The sequence below is a fragment of the Aotus nancymaae genome, unplaced genomic scaffold (assembly GCF_030222135.1).
Source record: "Aotus nancymaae isolate 86718 unplaced genomic scaffold, 86718_ANA_hifiasm-v0.15.2.pri h1tg000008l, whole genome shotgun sequence".
NCBI classification, from domain to species: domain Eukaryota; kingdom Metazoa; phylum Chordata; class Mammalia; order Primates; family Aotidae; genus Aotus; species Aotus nancymaae.
Genome location: NW_026988419.1, coordinates 42,947,691 through 42,969,848, shown reverse-complemented (window position 1 = coordinate 42,969,848; position 22,158 = coordinate 42,947,691). Strand labels below are relative to the sequence as shown.

The following is a 22,158-nucleotide window of genomic DNA, read 5'->3' as shown; positions in this document are numbered from 1 at the left end:
TCTGTTCCCGCTGCGGCGCCGGCAGCTGCGTGGTAGTTCTGGTGGCGTGAGGGCTGTGACCCGGCTGGGAGCCTAGCTCCGCTCCGCCCGCCCGCCCCTGCCTCGGACCCTGCGCCTGAGGATGTATCGTGGCAACCGTCTGCCACCCGAATTCGTGGGCCGCTCCCAGAGGGCGCGCCCTGGCGCCGAGCGCCCCTGGGCGGCCACCTGCGGGTCGGGTGCGGGGCGCGAACCCGCGAGGAGCGCGCGGCGGCGCGGCGACGACGGCGGGAGGAGGGGCCGGGAGCCCGGGCGCCGCCGAAGGACGCCCCGTCCTCCACATGCTGCCACTTGGCTGAGCCGGGCGCCGGCGAGAAGGCGGCGCCGCTGCCCTGGCAACTGGACTGCACTTTGCCCCCGCCAGGCCTCAGCTGCCGCCCGCCCTGACACCAGCAAGCCCCCCTCCCACGGCAGCGCCGCTCCGGGAGCTTCGGAGACCCGCCCCGGGCCTGAGCGCAGGGTTCCTCCCGGGTCCCCACGGCTGTCCGGACGTGCCATGGGCGCGCAGCTGCCGGGCGATGTGTTGTGTAAGTGAACATCTGGGAGGTGGGTGACTGGGGAAGGGGGGGTGTGTGTCTGTCAGTTTTTGCTTGTCAGCTGTGCCTTTTAGATTTTTCAATGGCAGAAACCCATGAGTTACAGGAGGCTTTAATTAAACGAGACCTTTCTCAGCCAGCTACCGTGGATAGAGCCTCACATCTTGTCGCCTAATGAAGAAGAGTTAGCCCCTACCCCTTCAGTCTTGTTCTGGGCTTCCCAATGAAAGGTATCCCAATATGAGTTGCACTTCCACCCTGCTTCCTACCTGAAGAGTGAGTGAAGATTTCCAAGTAAGAGATTTGCCCGTAAACATTGCGTTGGTATGCCAGGCTGTCAGGCTTGTGCTCTGAATGGCATATCATGAGCAAAGTCTTAATAGCTCTTGTGCTCTTTGGAGCTTTGGGAGGCTGAATATTGAGATGAAATGATGCAAATAAAAAAAGGGGAGTAGACGGGTAAGATCCTTTATCCATGAGCAAAGAGATCAGAGAAGCAAAGCAGAACAATTGGGAATTATCTCGCTTATGTCTCTCGTCTGACATCAGCACCTCCCCCATCCTTTTTGGAATTAGGTAAACATAAAATTGTAAACTAGTAAATGTTCTTATCAAAGACCATCTTTTTAGGATCTAGTGTATATGACAGTTGTCTCGGAAGTTTTTAGGTAAGAATTCGGAGGAATATGGAATCTACTTTTATTATGACAAAGTACAAATCAAAGATCAACAGTTGGCTCTTCCTTTTTCCCTTTGGATGAGGCTATTTTTAAGTACCTAATAGGGCTATCACAAATAGATGGGAAATAATATTATTTAGGCATTCTGCTTTCAAGCAAAATGGTCTGGAAGGTAATTTCTGTTTTAAAATTTTGTTTTAACATCAAAAATTATAAGCATTATTTATTTAGGTCCACACAATCTTATAACAAAAGGGTGCTTTAAAATTGTAGAGCAACCTCCAATGCATTTTATTATCTTCTCTATAGCACTCCTGACAGGCCAGCCCCATTTTGATTGAACACTTCAGTGACAGGGGGCTCATTACATTTCGAGGGGTTCCTCCTTTTCTGTTGTTAGCAAGGTCTGTTTATGTTGAACTGACGACTGCTTAGGAAGCAGTACCTGTTTCTCATTAGTCCTACCTGGCCAATAGCTCTCCAACTGTGAACTTAGAAACAAGATTTTTCTGCAAAAAAAAAAAATCTAAAACTTTATCAGAGTCCAAAAAGGGTCCATGACCCCAAAATAGTTAAGATGTGAGAGGTATAAAGCGATACAAAAAATATTTTTGTCTCCTTTGCTTGATAGCCTTTGAGATCCCTGATCCTCAGTTTCTCACTATAAAAGGGAATAATATACTTTGTTTACCCCTAGGCTTATTGTGAGGATTCAATTAATAATCTTAATAAAGTACTTAGTAGAGGTGCCTAGGAGTCAGTAAATGTTAGTTGTCTTCAATAAATACTAGTTTTTATGTTTCCTTCTTTACCTAAGAACTCTCTGTGCTAAAGATCCTCAGCCCAATTGAATTCAGTCAGTCAGTCTAACCCAAACAGTGCAGGGTGCAGAGTTGCCATCTTCAAATGCAATCATCTATTGCTTAATTGGCTTTTGTAATAAATATGCGGAAGTTGACTCAAAACCTCATCTCCTGTGCTTTGCTGTCAAGCAAAGGACAAAAAAATAAAGGTAGGCTTTATTAAGCATTTCTTGAATTGGAATTTTTTTTCTGTTGCCTTGTATTACTTAAAGCCTCTCTCTGGCTTGCAGTTTGTTAGATAGATGTTTTAATCTGATGTCATTCATCGTGTTAGTTCTACTTTTCGGTTTTGTGTCACCTGCACATTTGCTGAGTTTATTCACCAGACATTCAAGTCACTGATAATATACAGGACAAGTCCTTTTGCTATGACCCTGGTACCTCTAGAAACCTGTGGCATCATCGGAACGGTCCTGGATTTTTGGAGGCTGGTTTTAGAGTCTGGCCCTGACAACTATTAGCTTTGTGACCTTCAGAAACTTCTTTTCATTATCAATAAAATGAGGTAAAATCTGCCTTTCAGGGTGGCTGTTAAAATTCAAAGTAACGAAAACACCAAGTACAATACTGGCTGGAAATCTAGTTGGCCCTCTAGATTTTGCTTGAACTCATCAATTAGCCAGACTCAGCCCTTTCTTACCAAACTATTCTAGTCCATAGAGCAGTCTTCTCCATAAAGACATTATGAGAAAAATTTTAATCAAGTGTCTTGCTGAAAAGATCTTGCGTATTTCCTGATCTACCACAAAAGTAAATGACATTAGTTTAAAAATGCATGATTGTTGGTGAGTTGCTAGTTCCTAGAAATCCCATCTTTTTCCTCACCCCCCCCATTATTCCTTGTTTAATGATTATGTTTTGAATTTTGCAACAGATAGATGTCAAACTATTAGTCTGTGCAATCTAGGAATTCTAATTCTTTTCTTTAGTTTTGAATATTAAAAACACTGGAGGAGAAAAGTTGTGTTTGAGTCTCTGGCCTCTTGAGACCGCCCTTCTTCTCCATGTTTTTCCAGAGGTTGTCAGAATAGTTCTGTGCTGACATCTGCAGGTTCCCTTGGTACCCTGGAATAGAATTCACCAGAATGTGAAGGCATGGACTCTTGTAAAGTGACCTCTTCTGCTTGCACCTTAGTTCTCTCTAAGTGAGGTTCCATCCTTTCCAGCTTGAAAATCATTTGCTTTTAAGGGAGCAAAGCAGGTGCTGAGCAGTTCTGTTTTCTTTCTCATTACTTAATATGTCATCTATCCTTGGATTTGAAAATTTTAAAACAAGCCTTTCTTACTATACTTTCTGTATAGTAAGTCTACTGTGCACAACATGCACTACGTCGGTGGTTGAGAAATAGAACCATTCATGGTGTTATAATGTAAAAAGTTTTGGCAGTAGTAAAGAACTCTAATCAGTATCTCACATGGGAAGAGCCTTGTATTTTAAGAATTCATTTATTCCTTGTAAATTAAAAGTTGTGAAATTAAGAGTGTTTCCCAAGGTGCTGAAAGTAACATAAATTACTGAAGCTAAAAGGGAGGGAGGAACAGACATGTGACCTAGAGAGTGAATGCCTAGCTTAGAAGTTCTGAGTACTTAGAAGTATTCTAATTCAGAACAGTTTCAACACCACACTGGCCCAATGAAACACTGACCCAAACACTTCTTCAAGTCTGTAGCGTTTGCATGTATACGAGCTGCAAGAGGCAGAACTATGTAAATTCCACTGTTTTATTCCCAACACCTAACATACTGCAGGCACATGGATATTTGCTAAGTGGGAAAACTTTAATAAGCATTCATTAAGAGCCATGATGTAGAGAACTGTTCTGTACAAAATAATGAAAGAAAAAATACCTCCTTCCCTTGAGGAATATCTAATCTCATTAGGGGAGACAGCATTTATAAATTAAAGACCAGACGTCAGTTCAAGAAGAGAATTCTCAGTAAGGATGGGAGGAGGACTGGGAAGTCTGCATGAAGGAGATGGGGCTTCCCCTATCCTCAAAGATAGTACTTGGGTTTAAGTAGGGCACAGGGGAAAGGGTGCTGGGTGGAGATAAAGGTGACGTGGTATGTTTCAACTTAAGGGAGGGCTAGGAGGAGGAAATGAGCATAGGTGAGGCAAGGAGACTCACTTGATGGGAGAGAAGATTTCCTTGTATTAATGAGAAATTAAGTCCATTGGGTAAAAACAGGGCTTTCAAAGTTTAAATTAAATGTACCTCTCTCCCCCCACCCCCCACCCACCACCGAGATACTGTATGGTTGGCCACAGAAAATAGGAACCCTACAATAACTCCTTAGGTAAAGAAGTAGAGTATATGGATCATGGAAGAACTATGAAACTTTAAACGGCAAACTCTTCTGCATTCTTGGTCCTTTGACCTAGAGTCATAGTGAATTTGAACACTATGTTCTTCCATGTCTCTATACCAGAGTTATGATTCTTTTCAGTGCTCAAAATTACATATACTGCTACCTAGAATTTAATTCAGTGCATAGCACTTAATGCTCTTTATTAATTTATGCCTCCTACTTGTTCTAGAATGAAGTGGTTTTACTCATAAAGACTAATAAAAATTGAATTTGTAGGGGAAGAAAAAAGCTCTTCCTCTATCATTTTAGGTTTGTGACCGAGGCCTATGAATCAAATTGATAAAAGGGTAATGGGATAAATGGAACAGACTGAAACACGTATGCACAGGAGTTTGCAAAAGAAGTGTGACTCAAGGAAGTGCTTAGAATTTGGGGCTTATCTACCAACTTAACAAAATGATAAAGTGGGGAGAAGTTCTAGATCAGGTTTTCTTAACTAGTTGATCAGAGCTACTTTTCATTTTTCTGTGAGGATTTGTATTATAGTGCTGGAGGAATTGCTATAGCCTGAAGTTCAACATTCATGGTCATAAACAGGAGTGGCCAGATGAAGCCACCTGGTAGCTAGAGTGAAGCCCAGAAGGGCTTAGGGAAATACCTGCTTGTGTGTACGTGTGTGTGGTTTTTTTTCCCTCCACCTGGAGGATCTGGTAAATGAGATGAAGTATTGATACCTAGACTTAAGTCTATCACCTGTTCAACAGTTAGTCTATCATCTAACTGTTCAAAATCCTAAATGACTGTTGTCATTCTTAAATTATACTTCTCTTTCCTCAGTTATCATCTGAAGATATAATAGGAGACTTAATAATTAATTGTTAGTAGCTTTAGGAGACACTCTGGAGAGATAAGGAATGGAAATAACACAGAACATCTTCCCTGTTACAAAGAAGTTGTAGATGTTTTACATATAGAATCACAATTTTTATTTATTTTTGAGACAGCATCTTCGCTCTGTTATCCAGGCTGGAGTGTAGTGGTGTGATCTTGGCTCACTGCAACCTCTGCCTCCTGGTTCAAGTGATTCTCCTGCCTCTGCCTCCCTAGTAGCTGGGATTACAGGAATGTGCCACCACACCTGGCTGGTTTTTGTATTTTTAGTAGAGATGGGGTTTCACCATGTTGCCAGGCTGGTCTTGAACTCCTGACCTCAGGTGATCCACCCACTTTGGCCTCCCAAAGTGGTGGGATTATAGGCATGAGCCACCACGCCCAGCCAAAATCACAATTTTGAGATGACTGAGGTAGAGCCCCGTTTACAGATAAAATCATACCACACAGCTTTATTCAGGTTTATTAGAACTCAAACATTGCTTATTTCTTAAATGTTATTTTCTCTGCCTCTCCACTGAGAAATTTTGGCCCCAAGTGTGACCACATGGGGTCATTCTGAGACTACTTTGTAGGTGAGGAGCTGCACACTATATGTGCTCTAAGTACCTGAGGATGAAACTGACTTCTGAGTTTCTAAGGACCCTACAGTAGTGTTCTTTTGGTGACCTTCATACTGACCAAAGTCATACAGTATTTTGTAGCTTTTACTTTTTGGCGAAAGACAAAGAACATTTAATGTAAATTCTGTCCATTTCTGTTTGCTTGCCTGTTTAACCGATGTCATTTGATCCTGTTATGAATTTATAGTCCAAGTGAATGATTCTCAATACTGCCAGTACAAAGACCTCCATTTACTACTGTCCAGTTTTCATGGAGCCCTACAAGAAAGTATATTCTTAGCATCCATTATTAGAGAACACATAATGACAAACGTGTTACTAGGAACTGAATTATATATATATTTTTATGAACTTAGTTATATTTTATTTTTTTATTATTTTTTTGAAACAGAGTCTCACTCCATCACCCAGGCTGGAGTGCAGTGGAGCAATGTTAGCTCCCTGCAACCTCTGCCTCCCAGGTTCAAGCGATTCTCGTGCTTCAGCCTCCCGAGTAGCTGGGATTACAGGTGCCTGTCACCACAATGGCTAATTTTTGTATCTTTAGTAGAGACAGAGTTTCTCCATGTTGGCCATGCTGGTCTCAAACTCCTGACCTCAGGTAATCTACCCTCCTTATGTTTTAATGAATTAGTATTTTTATTAATCAAATCTATATGGAAATTTGAAAGACACTATATATATATATGAGTATAACTTATTAAAAGACTATAACATGGTTTTTGTTATATATTTACATTAATTCAGGTGAGACCAATTCTATGCCGTAACTTGAGATACAAGACATCTTAGAAACTTGTGTAAAGGGCTAAAATATGACATATAATGAGACAATGGTAAAATAAACTATTGCTGTTAATCTAGTGTTTAAGATGGACTTCTGGGGATTTAGCAGCCTGTTCGTTTACTAAGCAGATTTTAAAAGTTACTTTTTTTTTTTTTTTTGCTAGTTTTGAGTTTGAGTCCAGCACATGTCCAAGTGATGGCCTTTTTGTGATACCTTCCCATTGCATATTCCCAAGGAATTTATTCCTTTTGATGACAGTGCACAAAGAATGGAGGACCACAGCTACAAAATGAACTATAAAGAATGGGCTCGCCAGACATGGTGGCTCACACCTGTAATCCCAGCACTTTGAGAGGCCAAGGAATGGGGCCAGTTCATAAACAGCCTGGGAAACATGGCAAGACCCTGCATTTACAAAAACTATAAAAAAAATTACCTGGGCATGGTGACATGTGCCTGTAGTCACAGGAGGATAGTTTGAACCCAGGAGTTTGAGGCTGCTGTGAGCTACAATTGGCCACTGCACTCCAGCCTGGGCAATGGACTGAGACCTTGTTTCTAGGAGGAAAAACTGGTGTAGCTGCAGTAAATCACATTTTTAGTTTGAGGGACCCAACAGAAGACCCAGTTGTTGCTAGTTCTCTTCCTGAGGATAGTGTCAGGGCTCACTTTATATTTTTAGTGTTTTGAGTTTTCAAATAACATTGAAACATGCAAAGGGGCTTTCTTTTCTTCATGTATGTCTGTAGAGTGTATGTATGTGTCTGTGCGTTGTGATTTGAGGGGTAGGGCATAGGGACAGGGAGTGGTGGGTGGAAGGGCACTGTTACATTTTATTACTTACAGTCTGAATAAATTATCATACTGTCTCTCTCCTTTTGATTTTGTTAAATTAATTTTGGAAGCACTTATATTCTATGGACACAGGTCCTAAACACATATAGACACTCAATATAGACTGGTTGGATGGTTAAGGGATACTCTTACTGATAGTTCTTTTATGTATCTTGAGTTTATATACTAACGTATAAAAACTGATTTAAGTATTTTTAAGAAAGTGTGTTTTTTAAACATTTTATATTTCTGTAATCGGCCAGTTAAAATGACAAGAAGGCCAAAACACTTTTCCTGGTTAATATGAAGCATTTAATCATGCCTTCAACTGATGGCCAAGGTAACTTCCCAACCTGAGAGATTAATAGGCTAAACATTAATTCAGGAGAGCTGATCACACCTGCTATCTTAAGGCTAAGCATAGCTGTCTAATCATTGACTGACATTAATGGCTAACATTGTTGAAACTTTATTTCCTCCTTATGAATCAGCTATCTTATTAGGAGTCACTGAAATTATACAAAGTTTATTTGTTCTTCAGTGATGTGCAGGCTTCTACTGTAATTGCCTTTTAAGTATTTAAAGTACTTGTAGGTAATTGCCTTTTACATATTTAAAAGTACTTAAACAGCTGCTACTATGAACAGTAGATGCTTCACATGAACTTTTTATTCCCCCTTAGCTCTGACTTTAAGGATCATGCTTTCTTATTAATGATAAATCTAAGAGGCTTCTGTGGGATGGAAACCATAGCATGAAAATCTGATTAACAAATATGTGGAGGCAGTTTACTAATCTCATTCTATTAGGGGAACTGCACCTTCTCAAAATGCAATGAGAAATTCCATTAGATAGCTAGTTACTGGACCAGATGATTACCTAATTACATGAATATATCAGCGTCATTTTTCCCAACACAGGACTTGAAGGCCAGATTTGACAGCTAGTCCTAGGGTAGTAGTATCCAGAGACCTCTTTGGGAGACTGGGAAGCTCTGGGCCATCATGTTCTTGCTGATAGTCCAGAGATCAGGTTAAGGATGGGCAATGAGAAGAGAGAAACAGAGACCCTGGGAAGGAGCTGTCATGATCTTTACTGGCAAGAATTAACTTCAAAGTTGGGATGGAGGTTCTATAAATTCAAGAAAGGGAGAAAGTTAACACTTAAAAACAGGCTGGATTGAATAAAAGTACTGTTGGAGCACTTTTATTCCAAGAAGAGGCTGGAATTCAAAGTGACAGCTCCATACTTATTTGCCATGTGAACTCTCTGGGTCAGCAAGTGGAAGAGCCAGATTTCTCTGCCTATTTCATCTATTAGTTGGGAAGAGATGATAAGCATAAATTAGTAAACAGATGTGATAAGTAACTGAAGAACAGTTGTTTTCTATCCTTAATAGATATGGCTAAACCAGCTGAAGGTTAAAACAACATAAATATTTTAATATCTAGATGTTTTTGATGTCCTATACTCTAGAAATATGGGCAAACTAAAGAAAGCGTGGTAGGAATGAAACATTACTAATCCAGTTCTTTGGGTAAGGTTATACATCCCTCTCCCTGCTCTACCCACCTTAGCTACAAGTTCAAAACAGCACAATGAAGGACAAAAGACTCTCATATCCAATTTCAAATTGGTTTCTCTTTTATTGCCATCATTCTAAATCAGAGCACTCTACTTGTTCCCAAAGAAAGTGACAGAACAAGTCCTTGAACTGGCACTTGGAGTTAGAAGTAGGCTTTTGCTCTTTGGTAGGCCCAGAAGACTATGACCACTGAGTTGGGCTGGTTTTAGGCCGGTGTACAAAGGAAGCAGGAGGCCTCGCACTGGAGCCCTCCAGCAGAGGGAGCTGGTCTGCTTTGGATGCTGCCTACAGGCAGTCTTTTTCAGATGCAAATACATCAGTCCCCTGGATTTAGGTGCCCCAGAATGTTCTCAAAAACTGTTCTTATACCGTATTAAAGTAAAAATTACAGTAAAATACAGTACACAGATGTTAAAGGTACAATCTAACAAGTTTTAACAAACATATACTTCATGTAATTAACATACCAATTAAGATACAGAATATTTCTAATATGCTAGAAAGTTATTTCAGCACCTCTTCCAAACAGTCCTTACCACTTCCCACCAAAAGGGAATCACTATTGTGATTTCTATTCATAGGGTCACTATTGTCCAATCTTGAAATTCATATAAATAGGATCCATCTTTTTTATCTAGCCCAACATGTCTGAGATTCATCCATATGGTTTGACATACCAATAGTTCATCCTTTTTCATTGTCAAGGATTTTTAATTTTAAGCATATCTCTTAATTTGTTTATCCATTTGATTTGCCTACTGATGGACATTTGGGTTGTTTCCAGTTTTGGCTATTGAGTATATAGAGGCTATGGATATTGGTATACAAATTTTTCAAATACCTATGTTCCCATTTGTCTTAGATAAATATCTAGAGATGAAATAAGCACAGGGTAAGCACATGTTTAACTTTTTAAGAAATAGTCAAGTTCTTTAAAATGGTTACACCATTTTACATTCCTACCAGCATTATATGCATTCCATGTCCTCACCAATACTGAGTACTGTTTTGTTTTAATTTTAGCAATCTTAGCATGGGTAATTGTATTGTGGTTTTAAAAAATACCTTTTTAAATTTTTAACTAATATGCAGTCCAACTGACATCATTTTGGTGAACAAGTATATGAATTTTAATGCATGTTTAGATTTGTTACAGCCACCTCCACAATCAGGATAAAGAATAATTCCATCACCCCCCAAAAGCTCCCTCCTGCTGCCCTTTTAGTCACAGTCTACCCCTAATGCCCCTGTCAACCACTGATGTGTCATCTGTCTCTGTAGTTTTGCTTTTCCAGAATGTCATACAAGTATTATAAGTAACATTTTGAGACTAGCTTGTTCAATCAGCATGCCTTTGAGTCATCCACATTGGTGTATATCAATGTCTGTTTTCAACTTTTGGCAATTATAAATAAAGCTGTGACAGACATCTGCATATAATTTTTTGTTGTTTTTTTGAGACAGAGTCTCACTCTGTTGCCCAGGCTGGGGTGCAGTGGTGCAATCTTGGCTCACTGCAACCTCCGCCTCCTGGGTTCAGGTGATTCTCATTCCTCAGTCTCCCAAGTAGCTGGGACTACAGGTGAACACCACCATGCCCTGCTGTGTGTGTGCACACGCACGTGCTTAGTAGATATGGGGTTTTGTCACGTTGGCCAGGCAGGTCTCAAAACTCCTGACCTCAGGTGACCCACCCACCTCAGCCTCCCAAAATACTGGGATTACAGGCATGCACCACTGTGCCCAGCCAGCATACAATTTTTATGTGAACACAAATTTTCATTTATCTAGGGTAAATTTCTAGGAGTGGGATTGCTGGGTCATCTAAGTGGTTATTCCAACTTTATGAGAAACTGCCAAACTGTTTTCCAGAGTAGCCATGTCATTTTGCCTTCCCACCAGCAATGGATGACAGTGTAGTTGCTCTGCATATTCACCAGCACTTGGTATTATTTTTTCCCATTCTAACAGCTACATAGTGGTTTCTTATGGTTTTCATCTGCATTTCCGTAATGGCTAATGATGTAGAGCATCTTTCATGTACTTATATTTGCTATCTATAGGTGGTACCAAGTGAACTGCTGAAATCTTTTAAATCTCGTTTTCTAAACTGGGTTGCTGTCTTGCTGTTGAGTTTTGATAGTTATTTATATATTCTGGATTCAAGTCATTTATTGGCTAGATGACTTGCAAGTATTTTTTATATTTGCTGGTTTTTTTCAATCCTTTAACTGTGTGTGTGCATGTGCGTGTGTGTTTTCCAGAGCAAGTGTTTTTCATTTTGATTCAGTCTATTTTACCAGTTTTTTCTTCTTTCATGGTTCATGCTTTTGGTGTCACATCTAAGAACTCTTTGCCTAACCCAAGATCACACATATTTTGTCTTCTTGTTTTATAGTTTTACATTTAAAACTGTGATCTCTTTTGAGTTAATTTTTCTATAAAGTATAAGGTATACGTATATTTTGGTGGGGGAGGGTGTACGAATGTCCAGTTGTTCCAATCCCATTTGTTGAAAAGATTATCCTTTTTGCATTCACTGTTTTTGGACATGTCAAATACCAATTGACCATATTTTTATGGGTGTATCTCTGGATTTGATTCTGTTTCATAGGTTTGTGTCTAGCCATTTGTCAATATAGCATTGTCTAATTACTACAGCTTTATAGTAATTCTTAACATTAGATAATATGAGTACTCCAAATTACTGTTCTTCTTTCTCAAAATTGTTTTGGCTATTCTAGTTTGTGTTTCCATATATAATTCATAATCAACAAACATATATAACAAATCCTGCTGGGATTTTTATTGGACTTTTAGAATCTAATTTGTTAATGTCTACAGAAAAGGCTGCTGGAATTTTGCCGAATATACACATTAATTTGGGGAGGACTAACAATATTGTCTTTCAGATTATAAACTGCATTTATCTGTTTATTTAGGTTCTTTGCTTTTTCTCAGTAACATTTTGTATTTTTCATGTATAACATACATAATATACAATGCAGTTTTCCGTTGTATGCTTTGTTAAATTTATCCCTAAGCGTTCATATTTTTTATGCTATTGCAAATGACATTAATTTCATCTTCTGCTAAGTCTGTAGAAATAAACTTTATTTTTATATGTCACTTTTATATGTTAAGACCTTGCTAAAATTATTCCAGTAAATTTTTGGGGGGGACATAATCTTTAAGATTTTCTATATACAATTATGTCATTTGCAAATAATGACAGTTTTCTTTTCTCAATCTTTATGCTTTGTATGTCTTACCTTCCATACTTGGCGGGACTTCCAGTAAAATATCGAATAGAAATCATGAGAATGACTATTGCTGCCTTGTTCCTGTCATAGAGAAAAAGTGTTATTGTTCACCACTAACGTTACTTTGAGGAAGGGCCTCCTATTAATACTTTGCTGGGAGGAATTTAGAAACCCTAAATATGTTTTATGAATGTTTTTGTTTCTGTTGAGGTGATCATCTGATTTTCTTTGTTAATATAGTGAATTATGTTACCTTTTGAGTATCCTTGAGTTTCTGGTATAAATCCCACTCAGTTATGTTTTATCGATTTTATACATGTTGGATTCAATTTGCCAACTTCTGGGTCTATGTTCGTGAGGGATATTGGTCTGTGGAGTTGTTTTGCCTTGCGTCTTGGTAATCCTGGCCTCATATAGAATGAGACTGTAATAAGACTGGTATTACTTCCTCATAATAGACTTGTAAGAGTTCTCTAGTGTAGCCATTAGGGCCTGGAGGTTTCTTTTTGGAAAGATTTACATTTCAATTTCTTTAATTGATGAAGGGCTATCAGATTTTTTTCATGTGCCAATTCTGGTAATTTGATATTGGCATAAAATTGTTCGTATTATTCCTGTTTGCCTTTTGAATGTATATAGGATCTGTCATAATGCCCATTTATTACATATCTTAATATGTGACTTATTTTTCTTGATCAGTCTGTATAGAGATATCTATTAGATCTTTTTAAAGAATAAGCATCATTCTGTCTCTACCATATGCTTCATTGATTTCTGCTATTACCTATTTCTGTCTACTTATTTGGGGTTTAATTTGCTTTTCTTTTTTTAGCTTAAGGTGAAAGCTTGTATCACTGATTTAAAATTTTCTTTTCTATTATAAGCATTTAAAAAATGTATAAATTTCCTTCTAAGCTTTAACAATGTTACAGCTTTCATTTAGTTGAAATTGTATTTTAATTTCTCCTGTGATTTTCTTCTTTGTCCCATGGGTTATTTAGAAAAATGTTTAGTTTCCAAATATGTGAGGCTTTTCTAGATATGTTACTATCTGGGATGGCCGGGAAACATACTACTTAATGTTTCAAGCCTTTGAAATCTGCTGAGACTATCAATAGTCTCTCTTGGTGCATGTTCCATATGTACTTGATAAGAATATGTATTAGTTGTTGGGTATAGTGTTCTATAAATATCAACTCAAGCTGGAGCACAGTGTTGTTCAGAATGCGTATTCCTTGTTTTTTCTTTGACTATTCTAGCAATGTTTCAGTTTCCAACTATGCTTGTGGGTTTTTCTTTAGTTGTCAGTTTTTAGTTGTGTATCTTTTATAGATAGCATATAGTTGGTGTATTTTTTTTTTTTAATAGTAGACTTTGTTTTTTTCGAGCAGTTTTAACAGAAAAGCCAAGCAGGAAGTGCAGTGTTCCCACATACCCTGTGTGCACATGCACACACACATGCATGCATGCATGCAGCATCTTTCACTAGACACATCTTGATCATCTGACGTCCACATTATATTAGGGTTCATTCCCGGTGTATAATCTATGGGGTTTAACAAATGCATAATGACAGAAATCCACCATGATTAGTATCATATAGAATAATTTCATTGTCCTAAAAATTGTCTATGCTCCACCTATTCATCTCAGCTTCCTCCATTACCCATGGCAACCACTGGTCTTTTTACTGTCTCCAGTTTTGCCATTTTTAGAATGTCATATAGTTGTAATCATACAACATGTACCCCTTTCAGATCGGCTTAACTTAGTAATAAGCATTTGAAGTTCCTCCTTTTCTTTCCATGGCTGGATTATATTATTTTTTTTTTTTTTGAGAAGGGGTCTTGCTTGGTCACCCAGGCTGGAGTGCAGTGGTGCAATCAATTTTAACACAACCTTCAATTCCATCTCCTGGGCCCAAGCGACCTCGGCCTCCTGAATAGCTAAAACCATAGGTGTGCACTACTATGCTGGGCTAATTTTTTCATTTTTTTTTTTTTTTTTGGTAGAGATAGGGTCTTGCTATGTTTCCTAGGCTGGTCTTGAACTCCTGGGCTCAAGTGATACTTGCCTCAGCTTCCCAAAGCGCTGGTATTGTGGTGTGAGTGACTATGCCCAGCCTAACTCATTTATTTTTAATGCTGATTATATGTCATTGTTTAGATGTACCACAGCTTACCCATTCACCAAGAAGGACATCTTGCTTGCTTCTAAGTTTTTGCAGTTATGAAAAAAGTTGCTACAAACATCCATGTGTAGATTAAGCTTTCAACTCATTGGGTAAATACCAAGAAACACAACTGTTGGATCGTATAGTAAGAATATGTTTAGTTTTATAAGAAACTGCCAACTGTCCTCCCAAGTAACCATGCCATTTTACATTCTCAGTGATGAATGAGAGTTCTGTTGCCTTTGCCATTATCTCATTGTTATAATTTACAATTCCTTAATGACATGATGTTGAACATTTTTCCATATGTTTATGTGCCATCTGTAAGAAGATTTCAGTGAGGTGTCTGTCCAGACCTTTTGCCCATTTTTCAATTAGCTTGTTCACATTTTTACTGTTCACTTTTAGAAGTTCTTTGTATACTTTAGATAATAATCTTTTATCAAATAAATATGCTTTTACAGTATTTTCTCAACCATGTCTTAGAGCACTTTTTTAGTGAAGTCCAACTTATCAATTATGCCTTTAACACTTAATCTAAAAAGGTTGTCGCCAAGCCCAAGGTCATTTAGATTGTCTCCTATGTTATCTTCTATAAGTCCTGTAGTTTGATGTTTTATATTTAGGTCTATGATCCATTTCAAATTAATTTTGTGACGGGTTTAAGAGCTGTGTCTAGTTTTTTGGTTTTTCTTTTTTTGGATATGGATGGTTTGGTTGTTCCAGCATTCATTGTTGAAAAGACTATATATGTATGGTTTGGATCTTTAAATTAGTCTGATCATCTCTGCCTTTCAATTATTTTTAGTCCATTTCCTTTCAGGTAATTTTTCATATGGAAGGCAATCACCTTGCCATTGGTTTTTCTAATTGTCCCTACCCATCCCCAATGTTCTTCCTTTCCTATCTTCTTCTGGATTAAACGTATCTAATTTCTTATGGCTTATAAGTCATACTTGCATTCTGTTTAGTGGTTACTCTATTTTTTAAATCTTTTCCCTCTATTTTTCAGATTGGATATATCTACAGATTTTTCAAGTTCACTAATCCTGTCTTTTGCAACATTCAATAGTCCACACAATGAATTTTTCATTTCACATCTTATATATTTTAGTTACTGATTTTCCATCTTTATTATTTTACAATTTCCATTTCTCTGAGATTGTCTTTTTGCACATCAGTTTTTTACTTTATGTTCTTGAGTATACTTAAATAGCTACTTTAAAGTTCTATTATTTCTATTAAGAAATTCTGGGTTATTTTGGGTTTTTTTTTCTTTCTTGATTGATTTTGGGTCAAATTTTCCTGCTTTTTTTGTATGGCTAGTAATTTTTAAATTGAATGGTAAGCACTGTGAATAATACCTTGTAAGGAGTCTGGCTTATGTTATCTTCTTTTAAATAATGGTATTGTTTTATTTCTTGTTAAAGGAGACTGTTTCTGTTTGAACTTAGTCAAATGTGGTCCATAGGCTGGCCATTTATTTTTGTAAAAACAAAGTTTTATTGGATATAGCCATGCCCATTTGTTTAATATTAATATATTATCTGGCTTCTTTTGTGCTATAATAGTAGAGCTGAGTAGTTGTGACATAGACCCTATCTATGTGTCTTAGTCCATTCAGGATGGTATAACAGAGACAAGCATGTAGTATTTATAAGACTGGATGTTTATAAATACCATAAATTTATTTCTCATGGTTCTGGAGGCTGGGAAGGCCAAGTTTAAGGCAGGAGCATATATGGTGTCTTGTGAAAGGCTGCTTTATGGTTCATAGCTTTTCACTGTGTCCCCACATGTCAGTAGGGGCAAGGGAACTTGCTGGGGTCTCTTTTATAAGGGAACTAATACTGTAATACCATTTCCCAAAGGCCCCACCTCCAAATACCATCACTTTGGAGATTAGGTTTCAATATATGAATCTGGAGAAGCCACAAACATCCTGGCTCACAAGCCTAAGTCATAGCCCTTTAAGAAAACACTTGTCAATCCCTGTTTAGAGTATACTACTGATTGATTCCTAAGGCATCACATTTCTTGAGTGAGTTGTAACTAAATGAGATTGCTCCACTCAGGCTGCAATTCCAAGGATTCTAAGTACTGTATAACGTCTGGCGTCACTGTTCACCTCTTAAGTCTTAGAGCAAGTTATCTTTTGCTGAGATCTTGCAGATCCTTATCCTGGAGATGCACATCCCAGTACCCTTGACAAGTCCCATGCAAATTTCTGCCTCCCTTCCCAATCTTGAACTGTATCTTATAAATTTCAGCTGTTTCAGCAACCCAAACCTCTGTTCCATCAGAGTTGCCACATTGACTCTCCTGGGGCTCAGCCTCCCATGGTAATGCTGGACGATAGATACCCCCAGGTAGAATCTCACAATGACCAACTGTGGGATTTAACATCTTGTGTTTTTCTTCTCTCAGGGATCACAATCCAGTGCTCCTTGTTGCTCTATGCCTGCAAATACATGCCAATATATATTTTGTCCCGTTTTAAAATTGGTTTTGGCAAATGCACAAATCTGGCACTAGTTCCTTTGTGAGGGTAAGAAAAAGCTGCTTTTGCAAAACAAAAGATCTTAAAACACAGAATATTCTGATGGTTCCACTCACAGCCTTTTATTGACACTCATTGGGTTCTCAAAGTAATTTTTTTCAGGTTAACCATGTCCAATTCCCTTAACCATCCTTCACAGTAAAAAATGGACACTATGAAAAATCCTAACATGCTGATGATGCACAACCAAGACAGTCCCCATCTTCAGTTCAGGCTAGTAAACAAGACAGACACTACACATATGTGTTTCTTTTTTAAAATTAACATCTCTGAAATCTGGAGCATGAAGCAGGGCCTATGGAACTAAAGGCAATTAAAAGCAGAAGACTGGCTTTCCTTTCTTACCCCTCATATCACTTTTTTTAGGGGTAGGAAGAGAAGTAATAGTAAGAGAGAAACTGGGTAGAATTTATAGAATAATATGTGGCAGTAGACCTGACAAACATCAACTCCTCTGGACATCTTTAATTACCAACTATTTAAAAATGATTTAGATGCATGCAAGCTTCTGCCTTAAGATCAGTGGTTTCAGGCCAGGCGCAGTGGCTCATACCTGTAATCCAAGCACTTCAGGAGGCTGAGGTGGGCAGATCACTTGACCCCAGGAGTTCAAGAAGAGCCTGGGCAACATGGTAAAATCCTGTTTCTACAAAAAATTAGCTGGGCATGGTAGCTTGTGCCTGTAGGCCAGCTATCCAGTAGGCTGAGGTGGAAGGATCATCTGAACCCATGGGGTCCAGGCTGTAGTAAGCCATGATTGCATCCTTTACTCCAGCCTGGGTTAACAGAGTAAAACCCTGTCTAAAAAAAACAAAAAAGAAATCAGTGTTTTCAGAAACAAATTTTATTTTATGAATTTTTAGAGCTATGTTTTTAGTACAAAAACTAAGATACCATCAGGAACCATTAATATCATTCATAGAGATTACCTGTGCTCTCTTACAGCTAGTCCTCTTTAAAATGAAGCTGTCTTGTATTGTTTTAGCTATCCTTAAGCCCCTTAAGAGAAGTTCATTCAGTGATAATACTCACTTGGGAAGCTTAGAAGGCACATCACAAGCATTGTCGTCCTCTACTGTCCAAACATCAAACAAGGGTAGGAATGAGATATTTAGGAGGAAAACCATTTAACCTTAATCTGAGCTTTTGTACGCTTTCACAGGGAACAGTCAGAAGGAAAAATGGGTAGCTTTGCTATGTCTAACCTGCACTGTTGTTTAGAAGCAGCACTAGAGTAAAGCAAACACTGTTTACTACTCTTTGAGTTGTAAATATCTGACCAGGGGATAAAGCCAGAATCTAATAGTAGTGCAAGGTCTGTAGGCTCATGAGGTTTGGGGAGGAACAAATTTTTATGTGCTTGTTTTGCTTGACAGTATAGATCAGGATTCAGCAAATGTTTTCTATAAAGGGTCAGATAGATAGTACATTTTAAGCTTTGTGGGCCACATGATCTGTCACAACTATTCAGTTCTGCTAGTATAGTATGAATGCAGCAGAACATGGACACATGTAAACAAGTGACCGTGGCTGTACAAAAACAGATAGCTGGAATTTGGCTCAAGACCTATGGTTTGCTTACCCTTATAGATAAATCTAAGCTAGCAAAAGTTTAACTGTTTTCAGTTTTAAAAAATTTGCAAGATCCTGAAAAAAAAAAGTTTTCCTATTTTGCAAATTGCCATTTTTATTGAGTGATTATCTTTTTCTTCTAATAGTAAGATAAAGCTGTTTGTTTTTACCTCACATTTCTTCCATGTGACCAAAGTGATGAAAAAGATTTTTACATGCCACTCAATCATACACTCTTTTGCATTCTGTAACTTAAAATGAAACCTCCCTTCTCTTGACAGGTAAACACTACACGTGAAGAGTGGTGAAAGGGAACGCTGATTGCCATTGCTTCCTCCACAAACAGGTCTCCCTAACATGGGCTGCGGAAAATCAAAGCAAACTTGCTGCCCATTTCCTAACTTATATGAAAGTGAGAAGCAGCATGAGAGTGAAGAACTCATTATGCCACAACAGAAATGTCTACCTAGGATGCCTTCTCCAGTTAATGTCAAAGAGGAAGTGAAGGAACCCCCAGGGACCAATACTGTGATCTTGGATTATGCATACCGCCTGTCCCAGGAGATCTTGCGTGATGCCTTGCAGGAATGGTCAGGCAATAACATCAAGTACCATGACATTCCATACATTGAGAGTGAGGAGCCTTGAGACTGCTGCAGGATGACAACACTTTGACTGTGGAGGTGCTAATTTGAATAAATGGCGACAAAAGCAAAATCTGGTGTGCAAAAATACAAATAATTATCTGGATTTCAAAACGTGTCTACGATAATGTCACTAGTGTTAGAATACCTAGGATGAAATGCATTTGAAGAACTTCTACATTAACAGCAATTTCTGTTTAGTCTTAGATTTTAGTCATCTGAAGGGCTAAAGAGAGGTCCTGTGACACCCAATAATGAGCTGTATCTCACAGCAGTTCTTCCTAAGTAATGGAATCACCAAAGAAAATGCTAAGGAATAAAATCTGCCCCAAATTTTAAATGGTTATTTTAAAAGTTGTCCTTTAAAATAACAATTTTTTTAAATTTATACCCAAAAAAGTCCAGATAGGTAAAGGGCTTTTCTAAAATTCCTTGGCAAGGGAACGGCACTCAATTCACAGTGATTAACAGGAAGTCTTAGTCAAAATCATGTGTCAAGGATCTCTACTTCTTGACACAAATGAACCCTGTCTTTAAGATATTTATTTTTGTAGATGAGAAGTGTAACTACCACCTTGGACCTCAGGGCCCTAACTAATTACAGCTGTTACTGGACAACTCAGACTTTGTGCCTAAAGCCTCCTAACTAGCAGTTTATAGAAGCCATGACATTAGTGTTTATTGCATTGAATTAAGAAGCCAGCGATATAACTATACAAGAAGACTAGCATGGGTACCTTTTATAAACAGCAATCCAGTAAATCTTAAAAATAACAGTAATCTTAAAAATAATAATACATCATTGGTATTAAAAACTAAAGGTTAAAAAAAAAAGCTTATAACCTCTTTAATAAGATAAATATGTATTTGCCTTGTAAGCAGGCAGAAATTCTACCTCCAATTTTAACACTAATGCTTTGAAACCCACAATCAAATAGAGTGAATTCTCCAAGTTACATGAGCAAGGAAAACATTATTTGAAACATGCCATATTTCAGTTGCCCTTGGACACCTCATTATTCAACTTTTTAATTTTACTGAGTTCCACAATTTGTACTGTCCCACTGTACTTGCAATCTATAATTTATATAATAGAAAAACAACCAAACCCATTCATACAAGGATCTGAAGTTATAAGGCTAAGGGCAGAAAGTTTCCCATTAGTATAAAACATTTCCAGGTCATGAAGAGTAGTTTAGGTTGAGTGACAAAAGCATAGGTGTGGTTGTTTTTCATTCATCTTGTATCTCACATCAAGACACTTTTGCTGCAGGTCATTTGCTGCTTAAAACGTACAATTAGGAATATAAAATAAGTACTAATAAGAAAACACAAAGCCACATAAAGCAGCATGTCCCACTCAATTTTTCAGTATACATAGGGACAGAGACGAGTGAGTTTTGCCTGTATCTAAGTATTTTAATTTCAGGTTTCTTCTCTGCCCTGTGTCCCTATTTCCCCGGGGTGTAACAGGGATACCTGCCAGATCCATATCAGCTAGAAGTCTAATCTCTGTTGCTGCCCCTCTCAGCAACTATGGTAGTATAGTTTTATCACCAAGCACCATTCCCTTGTCCCTGATTCACATTTTAATAGAGTATGATATCTTGTGTACAATATTTCCAAAAGACTTATCTTTGAAACATATGCTGTATTATATGTCAACTCATGACATACATGAACTACAAGTCTTGCATAATCAGTGAGCTAGTGGATAAATCAAGATGGGAGAGAGAGATGAATAAACAAATGAATAAAAAAGACGACTGAACGAGAGAGATGAACAAACAAATTTACATTACATGTGATAATTATCACGATATAGGTTGGCCTTCGTGACAAGACAGATGAGTATCACTGATAGGATATTAGCCTTCTGTCAGATCTTTATATTGAAATATTGGCGTTACTTCCATTTGAAGGTCTTTCATGAACAATAAAAGAGAGTAGAAGGACTGTCTGAGAAGCCAGGAGACATATAAAACAGATAACTGAAAGACTTACTAGCTCCTGGAGAGGGAAACATTTGCAACATCCAGTGTAAGGGCAAATGAGCTTTTACCAGCACAGCCAAGAACCTCTAGGGTGGCAACTGTGGAAGCAGGTTATCAGAGAAAATAAACGTGCAAATTCCTTATTTACAAAGACTCAACCCCATAAATACGCTTCACTGCTGCCTTCCCCAGTTGTCTCTTATGCACTATTGTTACCTTTCAGTTACATGCATTTGATCCTAAAATTCTCTACTTTTGTTGCCTTATCAGTTCTTTGCAATCTGCCTGTGGTTATTAGCACTTAAAGCACAATTTTGAAGGGGATAAAAGGGATTATTTTAGTCCCAAAGAAATAATTTGTCAAACTGCCTTAGTATTACACTGAATGAAGTAGCATATTTATCTGATTCAATATCGTTGGCCTTTTATGAAATGAGGAAATTATATAGTTTTAAAAATCAAAAGTCAGAGACACTTTATAATATCAAGGAACAGTAATTTAAAACCAAAGTTCTAAAAAATACATTGAGTCATCACAAGGTCCTCATCCTGGATTTGAATGCCCAAATAGGACATATCTTTCTTGGAGCTGTAGGCATTAGCTCAGAAGCACTACCTGAATCTTAATTTTCTAAACTCAAGTTTTATTAGCAAATCCTCTTCTCTGTAAGACTTAGCTATGAAGTGGTATATTTTTCCAAATATTTTTCTGAAAACATTTGTTGTAACTGCACAATAAAAGTCCAGTTGCAATTAACTAGCTGTGAGTTCTTATTTAACCGAAGCAAATCCTTTCCAACATT

At 38.0% G+C, this 22,158-nt stretch overlaps 1 protein-coding gene across 3 annotated transcripts; it reads left to right on the top strand.

The window, feature by feature from the left end:
* The first annotated feature begins 480 nt into the window (after positions 1-480).
* CUNH2orf88 (chromosome unknown C2orf88 homolog) lies at positions 481-22,112 on the top strand. Of its 3 annotated transcripts, none has more exons than XM_012464125.2 (2): positions 481-566; positions 18,999-22,112. In XM_012464125.2, exon 2 carries the CDS (start codon positions 19,075-19,077, stop codon positions 19,363-19,365), a length of 291 nt encoding a protein of 96 aa, XP_012319548.2. In that variant the 5' UTR covers positions 481-566; positions 18,999-19,074; the 3' UTR covers positions 19,366-22,112. The 3 variants fall into 3 exon arrangements, with proteins under 3 accessions (XP_012319548.2, XP_064229308.1, XP_012319549.2); XM_064373238.1 differs by lacking the exon at positions 481-566 and adding an exon at positions 571-585; XM_012464126.3 differs by lacking the exon at positions 481-566 and adding an exon at positions 2,227-2,267.
* Positions 22,113-22,158: the final 46 nt, after the last annotated feature.

Bases quoted from the DNA above. Each gene is read 5' to 3' on its own strand.
- CUNH2orf88 (XM_012464125.2), top strand. From the start codon at position 19,075: ATGGGCTGCGGAAAATCAAAGCAAACTTGCTGCCCATTTCCTAACTTA.